The 13,702-nt window shown below is 42.3% G+C and overlaps 1 protein-coding gene across 1 annotated transcript in view; it reads left to right on the top strand.

Moving 5' to 3' along the window:
- The window catches only part of LOC122814099 (large neutral amino acids transporter small subunit 4-like), a 430,411-nt gene that overhangs the window by 392,904 nt on the left and 23,805 nt on the right, over positions 1 to 13,702 (top strand). The window contains exon 14 of the mRNA XM_044086716.1: positions 9,177 to 9,291. Coding sequence (XP_043942651.1) covers positions 9,177 to 9,291 — 115 coding nt within the window. The remainder of the gene's footprint in view (positions 1 to 9,176; positions 9,292 to 13,702) is intronic.

The following is a 13,702-nucleotide window of genomic DNA, read 5'->3' as shown; positions in this document are numbered from 1 at the left end:
TATCGCCTACTCAGAGGTGATCTCTGCCTAACATACAAAGCTATGTCAAACCCAGAGCTGTTGGACATGCTCCACTTAAAGAAATCCCAATCCCTCCAAGCTACATGCTCTAGGGACCTAAACCTTGTCATCACAATAAACAAAACATGCCGGAGGGATAGATTCCTGTCCCAGAGACTTCCCATACTCTGGAATAAACTACCTATCTATATCAAACAAAGCTCCTCATTAGCACTCTTCAAGAAAAATCTTGATGATTGGATGGGAAATAGGAAATTCTCCTCTGTGGCTCTGCTCAACAGTGGCACAGGAAAATAATTTTCTTGGGTGGCAAAAGTCAGGGTACCTTTTTGGCTGGACTTGTATAGGCCCCAGGGCTGATAGCCTAGTACCCACCTATGAACCTATGAACCTATGAAAGTGTGATAAGAGACTTAGGGACACAAGTGGGCAGTGGTCTCACCTTCGATAACCACATTGCCACAACAGTCAGGAAATCCTTCTATGTGGCACACCTCATCACTAAGGGATTTTCATCCAGAAAAAAAGGAGGTCATTGTCCCACTGTACTCATCCCTCATTAGACCCATTATAGAATACAATGCCTCATTTGGTATCTACCTCTCAAGATGTCTGCAACAACTGGAAAGGCCTCACTAAAAGAATCACAGGCCTAAAGCAGATGCCCTATGCTGACTGTCTAAAAAAACTCCAGCTATACTCTGTCACATATCGTCTACTCAGAGGCGATCTCTGCTTAACATACAAGGCCATGTCAAACCCAGAGCTGTTGGACATGCTACACTTAAAGAAATCCCAATCCCTCAGAGCTACATGCTCCAGGGATCTAAACCTTGTCATCACAATGAACAAAACATGCTGGAGGGATAGGTTCCTGGCCCAGAGACTCCCCAGACTCTGGAATAGACTGCCCATACATGTCAAGCAGAGCGCCTCTTTGGCCTTCTTCAAAACGAACCTTGACGATTGGATGGGAGATAGGAAATTCACCCTGGGGATCACGTCAGTCGTCCTGCTAGACAGGGGTCCAGGGAAGTAAATATTGTGGGAAGAAATAGCTAGGGAATTGTTATGGCTCGGTTTGTATAGCCTAGCACCAACCTATGAACATATGATGCCCATCAGGAACATTCCTTTCCAGGTACTCAGATACATGGTATCCAAGCAGGAGCATTCTTTTCCTCATATGCAAACACATGGTACTCCATTAGGAACATTCTTTACCTGGTATTTAGTTATGTGGTACCCATATATCTCAAGTATCCAGATTTTTGCAGCTTACCCAGATTTTTGTCTTTTATTTTGATCTATTCCTAATAACATTTGTTGTTCATGGGAAAACCACTGAGGACTGAAGTCACTAAATAATAACAGACATTTGAGTTTCAGACATCATATTATTCAGAAAGTGGATGTTAATGTAAAACATGTTATTCTTTCAACTCTCTATGTTTATAGAAACAATAATTTAAAATCTACCCCTGATTTTGGGCCTTTGTCTCCCCCTAATTATTTTTGGTGTTATCCAAAATAATTGCACTGACAGGTAGAGAGGTATGATGGTACCCCCCCCCCCGATCAAGAACATTCCTTTTCTAGTACTCGGTCAACTGGAACTGGTATCTCATTAGTAGCATTCTTTTGTAAGTATTCAGATACACAGTACCCCATCAGTGACATTGTTTTCCTAGCATTCAGGTACATGACACCCCATCAGGAAACTTCCTTTATTCCATTCCTAGTATTCAGTCATGTGGTACCCCATTGGGGCCATTTCATTCCTTACAGTTACTTCCATTTACTATTGATTTCTGTGTCCAGTTCTCCGAACAGTGTTAAATCACCACCATCATCATTACACTTGATCCAGGACCAATTGGTTTATTTATGTTTTGTTTACTATATTAATGAACGTCTTGCTAAAATCAATATAAAACATCTGCATAAACAACCCAGCTATTTGTGTTTTAGGGACACTAGTTAGTTTTGTCTGTGTGGTATCCAAAAAAAAGTTTCCTTAACAAAACATCTTAAAGGCCCTGATGAATTACCTCTCACCCTGACCATTTATACATGTGACTTAAAACTATAAATGTTACAGACTTTTACAGAGTGATAATAATACATACTGTTATCAGCTCTGAATTCCTACAATTTAATTTTTATACACATTAGTTTGCATTATACCATGGCTGTACGATAGACAGATGTAAACTACTGACTGTTCTGTGAAGAACAGTTTTGCCTCCGAACGGTATCGTTGTTGAAAAGGGTCCCAGCACCAGCATCTTATTTAGAAATCAGATAAACATATGAAAACAAAAAGCCACACACACACAGGCTTTCTACCATTTTCTACTCAGTTCTCTAACACTGAAATGAGATGACCTCCGAAATGACTTTCTCACTGCAAAGCTATGCTGCCCTTTGTTCTCTGCCTCAGAAAACACAATATAACTTTTATTCAGAAATAATGCACTGACATTTGTTCTACTGAGATCATCTGAGAAGCTTGTGTTTCAAGCCTCCAGCTTGTTTCAGCTTTTGTGAACAGTAACCAAGTCTGCCTTCTTCCATGCATCACCAAGGCCTAGAAGTTTAGTGAAGAGCAGTATGGCTCTGGGCTGTTAAAAAGCTTTGTCCTCTTGTGGTCCTGGGTTTGATTCTCTCACTCGCCATTTGCTTGCTCTAAAATTTCTGAGCCACAAAATAAAAGCTCCTGACTCGTCCTTGAGAAAAGACAAGTGTGCCTAGTTAGTTTACTGGTTAAACAAATGGATAAAATAAAAAATAAGTCACTGAAAAGTACTTAGATTACTTAAAGGTGTTAACTCACTCTTCCATTACTCCCCAAAGAAGTTAGAGGTAAATCATATGAGCCCCCCCCCCCCCCACTGCCTGGTCCATCTTTAATTCTGGATATTCTTTCAGAACACCTTTGTTTGTTAAACAATAGGTATTATTACCCCCCCCCCCCCTTTGTAGTTCTCTGCTGACTGGAACCAATACCTTCCCTCATTTTATTTTGTATATACAGAATAGAAATATTTACTCGCTATGAATAATTTCTTACTGTCCATTTTGCACCACTGCATAACTCATTCCACTTCCCATCTCTCAGTAACTTACTTTTCCCCCTTACTTTGTTATTTCTCACGTCTGTAACATTTTCGTCTACCTTCTTGCCTGATTATCTATTCTAACTGCATTTGGGCTTTGTTGTTCTGCCAGTCTTACCCATTTCCTTCAGCGTTCTTGTTTGTCAGTTTCCTTGTCTACCCCCAGCCCCACAGCATGCCTGCCAACCAGCTTGGCCATCATCACTCTGCCTATTTATGGCCTACTAGACAGGAGACAATCACAGCGCAGTCATCACCAGCCATCAGGGGATTTCTGTAACGTGAATCTCTACTTCCCCAAGCATGCCACACAGTACCACTTCCACCATGATATAAGTCTGCAGATATTCCCAACTTGTTTGTTTTCTGCTGTCAACTGATGCTCATTTGCTTGAGTTTTCTGTGTGTGCAATCCCCTTCACCTAATATCAGCATTTACTTACCACATTTTTGCTATTGTCTCTCTCTGTTACCTTCATTTTCCTGTGCTTTGCATCATTTTCTGTTTCATAACTATCTACAATATTTACATATCCCTATCCCTCCCCTTTCCCTGACGAGGTTGTTTACTGTTTCATTTTATTCTTCCTTTTAATTCATTCCACATTCACCACTTTACCTTCTACTGTTTATTTTCCCTTCAGAACTGTATCTTCTCTAGCAGTTTTATTAAATTATCTTTCTTTGGCCTTCTGTCACTTTTGCATAACTTTCTTATAACTTCTCCTGCATTAAAATACCTTCTGCTACCTCGTTTGCCTCCCTGGTTCCCCCCATTGTAGGTCTGTCCCAGCATGGTGAACATCCACCTCTCCTGTCTAATTGCTGCATCTTTGCCTTCTATTTGCGTTAGTCATGTACTTCTCTGATGTATTCTTGGCGTTCTGTGCATTCCCACGTGTGACCAGCTCCCCATGTCCTGTTCTTTATACCTGTAGCATTCCTTATTTGCTTTGTGCATTTCTTCTCATACTCTTTCAGGCACATAAAAATACTTAAGCATGGACTTCCAGGCAAAGATTCTAAACTTCCTTAGTTTTATCACTTTCCATAGAGTGCCATACAGTCTGTCTCACTGTATCTTTGTTCCTGTTTTCTCTGGTCATCTTTTGTCATCGTTCCTTTATTTCCTCCCCTTATCTCTCATGGTTTCTATTTTAGCCTTGTATAATGCTGTCATTAATCCTTTACTCTGGTAGTGCTTTCCCCTTATTTGTACTTTACTACACAAAAAAGCTTGTTTGCTTGAGTGATGAGTTTATTTTACAAATATTTCTCTAGCCCCTGATACTAAACTAATTGTATGCATGCCTATTCGTTGTCTAAGTGCTTCTTACTCCCTGAAGGAGGGAAACTAAGAGGCAAGATCCTACGACTGCAGAAAAGATGTAGCCAGTGAGAAACTTGGACCACACTCTGGATGAAGGTATTTTATTTGTTCTTCACATAATCCTCACTTAACCCTTTGTATCAGATGTGTTAATAACCTCAAAACAGGCAGCACCTCCACTTCCACAGTCACTGCCTTCCCTCTGCAAATCGCTATGTCAGTAAAGGGAGGATTGCAAGTCTGAGTAAAAAAAAATGTCAACCCTTTCAGTGAAAAAAAAAGAGACATGACTACAGATCTTTCTCTTGTCAATCCTCCATAATGTTGCCTTACAGGAGATCATGGGCATCTTATCAGTCCCATGATACATCTCTTCTATTCATTCAGGCTAGCATGTGTGATGGCAGTTTTGCTAAGTTTTCCTGGTAGTATTCCATCCTAGTTTTCTAAATAGCTGCTAGGACTTTTCCAAGGCACTCCCCTGGTGTGCCGCAGTCAGCAGTTTTGTCACGAGTTTCACTTGACATGAAGAGTTTTTCTTTTTTGATTCATGCTGTTTGGTGTTCATTTGTTCCACACTGCGTACCTCATTCTGTTCTGATACCTTTTCTCCACACCCACGTGACAATACACAGCTGTTCAACTCTGTTTTGTAATATGGTTATAGCTGCCAGAGCTCTCCCCCTCCTTCCAAACAAACTTAGGTCACCAGTGACCACATGACCATGCACTGCCTTTACAGATGTGCCAAATACTCTGCATCCTTCTCACATGGGTGGGGGTCTCCAGGTCTGCATACAATCCCTGTGCAGTTTTCAGAATGACTCCCACCATCGCCTCTGCAGCTCCTCGCACTTGCTCTGTATCTATGAGTTTTCAGAATGACTCCCACCATCGCCTCTGCAGCTCCTCGCACTTGCTCTGTATCTATGAGTTTTCAGAATGACTCCCACCATTGCCTCTGCAGTTCCTTGCACTTGCTCTGTATCTATGAGTTTTCAGAATGACTCCCACCATTGCCTCTACAGCTCCTCGTACTTGATCTGTATCTATGAGTTTTCAGAATGACTCCCACCATCGCCTCTGCAGCTCCTCGCTCTTGCTCTGTATCTATGAGTTTTCAGAATGACTCCCACCATCGCCTCTGCAGCTCCTCGCACTTGCTCTGTATCTATGAGTTTTCAGAATGACTCCCACCATCGCCTCTACAGCTCCTCGCACTTGCTCTGTATCTATGAGTTTTCAGAATGACTCCCACCATCGCCTCTGCAGCTCCTCGCTCTTGCTCTGTATCTATGAGTTTTCAGAATGACTCCCACAAATTGCCTCTGCAGCTCCTCGCACTTGCTCTGTATCTATGAGTTTTCAGAATGACTCCCACCATCGCCTCTGCAGCTCCTCGCTCTTGCTCTGTATCTATGAGTTTTCAGAATGACTCCCACCATTGCCTCTGCAGCTCCTCGCACTTGCTCTGTATCTATGAGTTTTCAGAATGACTCCCACCATCGCCTCTGCAGCTCCTCGCTCTTGCTCTGTATCTATGAGTTTTCAGAATGACTCCCACCATTGCCTCTGCAGCTCCTCGCACTTGCTCTGTATCTATGAGTTTTCAGAATGACTCCCACCATTGCCTCTGCAGCTCCTCGCACTTGCTCTGCATCTATGAGTTTTCAGAATGACTCCCACCATCGCCTCTGCAGCTCCTCGCTCTTGCTCTGTATCTATGAGTTTTCAGAATGACTCCCACCATTGCCTCTGCAGCTCCTCGCTCTTGCTCTGTATCTATGAGTTTTCAGAATGACTCCCACCATTGCCTCTGCAGCTCCTCGCACTTGCTCTGTATCTATGACTTTTCAGAATGACTCCCACCATTGCCTCTGCAGCTCCTCGCACTTGCTCTGTATCTATGAGTTTTCAGAATGACTCCCACCATCGCCTCTGCAGCTCCTCGCACTTGTTCTGTATCTATGAGTTTTCAGAATGACTCCCACCATTGCCTCTGCAGCTCTAGACTTGCTCTGTATCTATGAGTTTTCAGAATGACTCCCACCATTGCCTCTACAGCTCCTCGCACTTGCTCTGTATCTATGAGTTTTCAGAATGACTCCCACCATCGCCTCTGCAGCTCCTCGCACTTGCTCTGTATCTATGAGTTTTCAGAATGACTCCCACCATCGCCTCTGCAGCTCCTCGCTCTTGCTCTGTATCTATGAGTTTTCAGAATGACTCCCACCATCGCCTCTGCAGCTCCTCGCACTTGCTCTGTATCTATGAGTTTTCAGAATGACTCCCACCATCGCCTCTGCAGCTCCTCGCTCTTGCTCTGTATCTATGAGTTTTAAGAATGACTCCCACCATTGCCTCTGCAGTTCCTCGCACTTGCTCTGTATCTATGAGTTTTCAGAATGACTCCAACCATCGCCTCTGCAGCTCCTCGCTCTTGCTCTGTATCTATGAGTTTTCAGAATGACTCCAACCATTGCTTCTGCAGCTCCTCGCACTTGCTCTGTATCTATGAGTTTTCAGAATGACTCCCACCATTGCCTCTGCAGCTCCTCGCACTTGCTCTGTATCTAAGAGTTTTCAGAATGACTCCCACCATTGCCTCTGCATCTCCTCGCACTTGCTCTGTATCTATGAGTTTTCAGAATGACTCCCACCATTGCCTCTGCAGTTCCTCGCTCTTGCTCTGTATCTATGAGTTTTCAGAATGACTCCCACCATCGCCTCTGCAGCTCCTCGCTCTTGCTCTGTATCTATGAGTTTTCATAATGACTCCCTCCATTGCCTCTGCAGCTCCTCGCACTTGCTCTGTATCTATGAGTTTTCAGAATGACTCCCACCATTGCCTCTGCAGCTCCTCGCACTTGCTCTGTATCTATGATCCCTTTTCTTACACAAAGCATATCTTGGTTCTCCTTATCTCCCCTCCCCATGCAACACATAAGTCATCCATCCTGATATCATTATCCCAGTCATAATAAGTCATCCATCCTGATATCATTATCCCAGTCATAATAAGTCATCCATCCTGATATCATTATCCCAGTCATAATAAGTCATCCATCCTGATATCATTGTCCCAGTCATAATAAGTCATCCATCCTGATATCATTGTCCCAGTCATAATAAGTCATCCATCCTGATATCATTGTCCCAGTCATAATAAGTCATCCATCCTGATATCATTGTCCCAGTCATAAGTCATCCATCCAGATATCATTATCCCAGTGATAATAAGTCATCCATCCTGATATCATTGTCCCAGTCATAATAAGTCATCCATCCTGATATCATTGTCCCAGTCATAATAAGTCATCCATCCTGATATCATTGTCCCAGTCATAATAAGTCATCCATCCTGATATCATTGTCCCAGTCATAAGTCATCCATCCTGATATCATTGTCCCAGTCATAATAAGTCATCCATCCTGATATCATTGTCCCAGTCATAATAAGTCATCCATCCTGATATCATTGTCCCAGTCATAATAAGTCATCCATCCTGATATCATTATCCCAGTCATAATAAGTCATCCATCCTGATATCATTATCCCAGTCATAATAAGTCATCCATCCTGATATCATTGCCCCAGTCATAATAAGTCATCCATCCTGATATCATTGTCCCAGTCATAATAAGTCATCCATCCTGATATCATTGTCCCAGTCATAGAACTCCCCTCCCCATGCAACACATAAGTCATCCATCCTGATATCATTGTCCCAGTCATAATAAGTCATCCATCCTGATATCATTGTCCCAGTCATAGAACTCCCCTCCCCATGCAACACATAAGTCATCCATCCTGATATAATTGTCCCAGTCATAATAAGTCATCCATCCTGATATCATTATCCCAGTCATAATAAGTCATCCATCCTGATATCATTGTCCCAGTCATAGAACTTTATGGGCCACATTTATTTAATGGTCACAATACTTATATTTGCACAGTTAATCAACTATGCAGCCTTAACGTCCCACTTGGTTCTTTCACCCTAGTTAGGTTTGGGGGACTTCCTACATGCATGCCTACAGCAGTATGCGGTAGGGAATACTATAAGGATGTCCACCAATTACTATTTTGCCTTTTTTAAGTGTCATATTTCTTCACCCAAGTTTCTAGACTGGTACCAGATATACCCCTATTTCACTTCTGCTGCCACCATCCTATCCAGCACCCCTACTGCAGCTAACACTGAGATGATCACCCCATGTTGATAATAAGATGGTGCTGGGATAGTGATGCTTTTCTCACCTTGGAAGTACCTGGGTTTTACCTCTTTGTACTATGCCCACACAGCACCCTACTAACAAACCTGAGAAAGCTGTTAACCTACACAAACTCACACATGTGCCCAGCCTATGGCACTGACAGGGGCTAGCCAAGTAACTAAAGTAACATGGCATCCACTGTTTCCTGGTGTGTGCCATGATGAACACATGCTCAAGAAGTCCTTCATCTCCCACAGAATGACAGAGGTAAATGTCAGACTACATTCCACCCCAAGCTCTTCAATACATAGTCAAAGCACAGTCAGCAACAGCATACCTGGAAACAGAACTACATACACTGGCGGAGGGGGTTGCAGAATCACATGATTAGGTCTGCTACTTTGTAACAACATTCAGATTTCTCAGTATTGATTTTTCTAAGCTGACTGGAAGGATGTTCTAATCTGCCTTTGTGCTTCTTTCAGCTGTCCCATGAAAAAGGCTGCACATCTAAGGAATCTAATTGTCAGCTTTACACTCCAAAACCTTTTCCTGACTGCTTTTGGAGTTGTCTGTCTGGTACCACAGTTGGGGCTGCAGGTAAGAAAGAAACTGCCTTTTTTAGCTATCTGTTATCTATAAAGTGCATAAATCATCAGTCTGATCCTTAATGTACCTCTAAAAGAGTCAAAGGCATTTCTGGTTATTCATTAGCATTTGTTTTTATGGCTCTAACCTCTGTCTGAAGTATCCAAATACATTGTCGAAGATCCACTTTTTATATCAGTTTATTTTTGATTACTCTTTGGACCCCTTGGCCTAAAAAAACTACATCCTGTACCTTTGCAGCACATCCACTGTGGCTCTTTCCCTTTTTATCGATTACCTTGTATTATCAGAGGCCAAATGCTCATAACAGCCTTTCTTTGGTGCCTGACAGGGTGCCCTATCTGTAGCCAAAACCTGCCCATGGGAGTTGAATGTTTTCTCTACATGGAATATACTCAGGCACTTCCCTATGAGTGCAAACTCCTGCAAACTCACAGAGTTAAGGGCACCACTAAAGGCTCAGTGCTCACCGATGGGTAAAGGCACCCACACCATCATGGTAAGGCTGTGTAAAGGCACCTAAATCATCATAGTAATGCCGGGTAAACACACCTACACCATCATGGTAATGCCAGGTAAAGGCACCCAAACCATCATGGTAATGCCATTAAAGGCACACACACTGTCATGGTAATGCCGGGTAAACACACCCACACCATCATGGTAATGCCGGGTAAAGGCACCTACACCATCATGGTAATGCCGGGTAAAAGCACCCACACCATCATGGTAATGCTGTGTAAAGGCACCTAAATCATCATAGTAATGCTGGGTAAACACACCTACACCATCATGGTAATGCCAGGTAAAGGCACCCAAACCATCATGGTAATGCCATTAAAGTCACACACCATCATGGTAATGCCGGGTAAAGGCACCCACACCATCATGGTAATGCCGGGTAAAGGTACCCACACCATCATGGTAATGCTGGGTAAAGGTACCCACACCATCATGGTAATGCTGGGTAAAGGTACCTACACTATCATGGTAATACCAGGTAATGGCACCCACACCATCATGGTAATGCTGGGTAAAGGTACCCACACCATCATGGTAATGCTGGGTAAAGGTACCCACACCATCATGGTAATGCTAGGTAAAGGTACCCACACCATCATGGTAATGCTGGGTAAAGGTACCCACACCATCATGGTAATGCCATTAAAGGCACCCACACCATCATGGTAATGCTGGGAAAAGATACCTACACTATCATGGTAATACCAGGTAATGGCATCCACACTATCATGGTAATGCTGGGTAAAGGTACCTACACTATTATGGTAATGCCATTAAAGGCACCCACACCATCATGGTAATGCTAGGTAAAGGTACCCACACTATCATGGTAATGCTGGGAAAAGGTATCTACACTATTATGGTAATGCCATTAAAGGCACCCACACCATCATGGTAATGCTGGGTAAAGGCACCCACACCATCATGGTAATGCCAACAGAAGTAATTTGCCCCGTGTCAGTGCATCAAGAATAATGCAAAGGGCATTGGCAGTGGTGGATAGGGCTGTGGCAGTAGGGCTGAAGGAAGAAATGAGCTTATCTAGGACCATTCTGAGCACGAGCCACCCTACCACCCCAGCTTATATCAACAGAGAATTCTGCAGCAGCTGGTTCTACTCTGTGCCCTCTAAAATGGGATATCCCCACACTCACTTGCTTCATCCATTCACTCCCTGCTAGCCCTCCAATGCTAGGGATGTTGCACAAACTTCATAATCACTGACTATAACCACTACATCAGATATCCCCTACTTTCACAAAGACTCCTGAACATGAAACAATTGCTAGTTTTGACAAGGGCCACATTGATAATCTGCGGTATTGTATGCTGAAGTCCGATAAGCGCACTTTCCCTCCACTACTCAACAAACTGAAGATGCACTGTATGTCTACAAACGGCAGTCCTGCAGCTTGAGTCATGGTATTCCAAGCCCTAAAGTGGACTGTAGCTCTTTATGGTCATTTGATCTGACCAATCTGTGACATTTTCTCAACTTAGATCCTTAGACTTGACAGTAATATTATAAAATCATTGTCATGGGAAATGCTTTTATATAAAATAATATGTTATGACTCATGGCAGTCACTGCAGTTGTTTACAAAATAAATATTTATGCAAGTAAGAGTAAGACAGATTATTATAACACATCTCTGGGGAGTCTATATTAGATTGGCGAAACGGCATTACAGCGAATGCCATTTCGCCAACACATATAGACCGAAATCTAAAAGTAGCGAAGGCTCAGGTCAGCGATTTTTTTCCCAGAGAAAATATAATCACTTGGCCTGAGCCATGACATTGCCCTTTACACCACTGTAGTGCAATCTTGGAGTTGGTATATTTAGTTAGGAGGGGTTTGGGGGTGTGGGGGCAAAGCCCCCCATTTAGTTATGTTTGAAATTGTGTGTATATCTTTTTGGTGCTAGCAATTTATTTCCCAGGGAAAGAAATCACTCTTTTGAACATTTGTTGTTTAGTGAGGTTGTTGTTTATATGTCGCTGAAGAGGTGTTTGATGTAATGTCTCTTCAAGCTTTTAATATAGACCCTCTCTGGGCATTACAAGAGGTATACTTTTACAATTTCAGTGCATGAAGAGTGAACAAAAAGCTACTCAGATGAGGGTTGGAGGTTGGTATAATGGTTAAGGTGTTAATTTCACAGGCACAGGGTACATGGTTTGATCGTGACTTTTGGAAGGAAATTTGGCTAGGCTTAAAATGGCCCACAAGGGCAGCCTTGTACTTAACTCTGAAAATTAATTAAAGTAGTTAAATAGCACAATCATTACAGTTAACAGTAAATAAATATTGCTTGCAACGTTACATATAACTCAAGTAAAAATTACTTCTTTAGATGTGGGTGAGGAAGGTGACTGCACTGCAACATATAAATTATGAATACATTAAGAAAACCTACAAGAAACTCAAACCAGTTGTGGCTGTGCTATGACTCACCAAATGCATTCTTTAGAAATAGATTCACTGAATACTGTATGCCAAACCGGGAGGAAGGACTGCTCTTTCACTCGGACATTATCACAAACTAGAGGGTTTCAGAAAAGTGTATTTTTGGTTCAGTGTATCCAGCAAACCTCAGTTTACTGGCTTTAACTGTAGCTACTTTCAACTGTTGTTCAGATATGGTGTGATATATTCAGATAAGAAGACTAACCAGAGGATGTGAAACATCAGAGAAAACCTGGTCTCTGTCCCTCAGAAATGAGCAGCTGCTGGTGTCTGTTAAGTGGAACAGTAACAGACAAGATGACAAACATAAATAGAAAATAACAAGTACCTACAAATTGTAACAGTCTAGGTAAAAAAAGCAGTGTGAACTAGAGGTTTCACAAAAACACAACATCCCAACATTATGATATAAGATAATGAATGTCCTGAGAAGCATGAATAAGATGTTCCAGTGAATGTAAAGCAGATACGGGCCACTGTAGAAGGGCAAAGGGTTAAAGCAACAGAACAAAAGCAAAACATGAAGGAAATGAGGCAGTGTGTGTCAAACTGAGTCTGGTAATGACATCACAAGTACTACAGAACCATATCATGAGAAAACAAGAATGGTAGGTGGTGATCGTATCTTCAAGATGTCGTGAAATCAGAGGTATTGGTGAAGGTGAAGGATGACTTTAATATGCTAGTCACTGAGTGGAGCACTTTGTCTGCCTCAAAATTCCCTCTGTGTGAGAGGCAAATATCTCTTAACACTATGTGCTATCAGCCTTTAACAGCAGTTCTCTAGGTGATCAACACTGTCAATGCTATTATAGGTTTTTACTACTGCAGTCATTACCTGTACATACCACTAGCAGTTTTACCATAATGGGTGATGTATCTACAGCACATAAAAACAGTATTACTGACATATCAAATAGCAACTGTACCACAATTAACTCCATTCCTATCATAGAATCCCCAGATCTATACTGAATATGCTGGATTATGGGATCGGGACAACCAATCTGCATGCTTGTGGCTATTGCCAGGCCTAGTGATAAAGCCCACCTATATAATTTGGTATTTATGTCCCATTCCTTGTACAACCTCTGCAGGGAAACATGGTCATTTACTGAAGCGAAGTTGTGTCCCAACAGGTAATACTATGGAGAAGTTAATGCCCTTTTAATAGTGAGATATCCTTGTTCTGTGGCAGAATATCTGATCTCATCCTTACTTAACTTCCTACTCAGGAGGCAGACTGTGTGCTCCCCACCATCTGCTTCCTGAGTGAACACAGCAAAAATAGTTTAGATTCAAGAGCAGCGAAAACAGACTCTGAATATAATGTAGCTGTTAGTTAAAAGCCTCATCTGCTGCTACAGTCCATCTTGTTCGGATAGCTGCCATAACTTTTGTAAGGCCTTG

Source organism: Protopterus annectens, chromosome 10.part0 (assembly GCF_019279795.1).
Source record: "Protopterus annectens isolate FY-2018-M chromosome 10.part0, PAN1.0, whole genome shotgun sequence".
NCBI lineage: Eukaryota > Metazoa > Chordata > Ceratodontiformes > Protopteridae > Protopterus > Protopterus annectens.
Note: the sequence above shows the minus strand (reverse complement) of the source record. Positions and strands in the feature narration are given on the sequence as shown.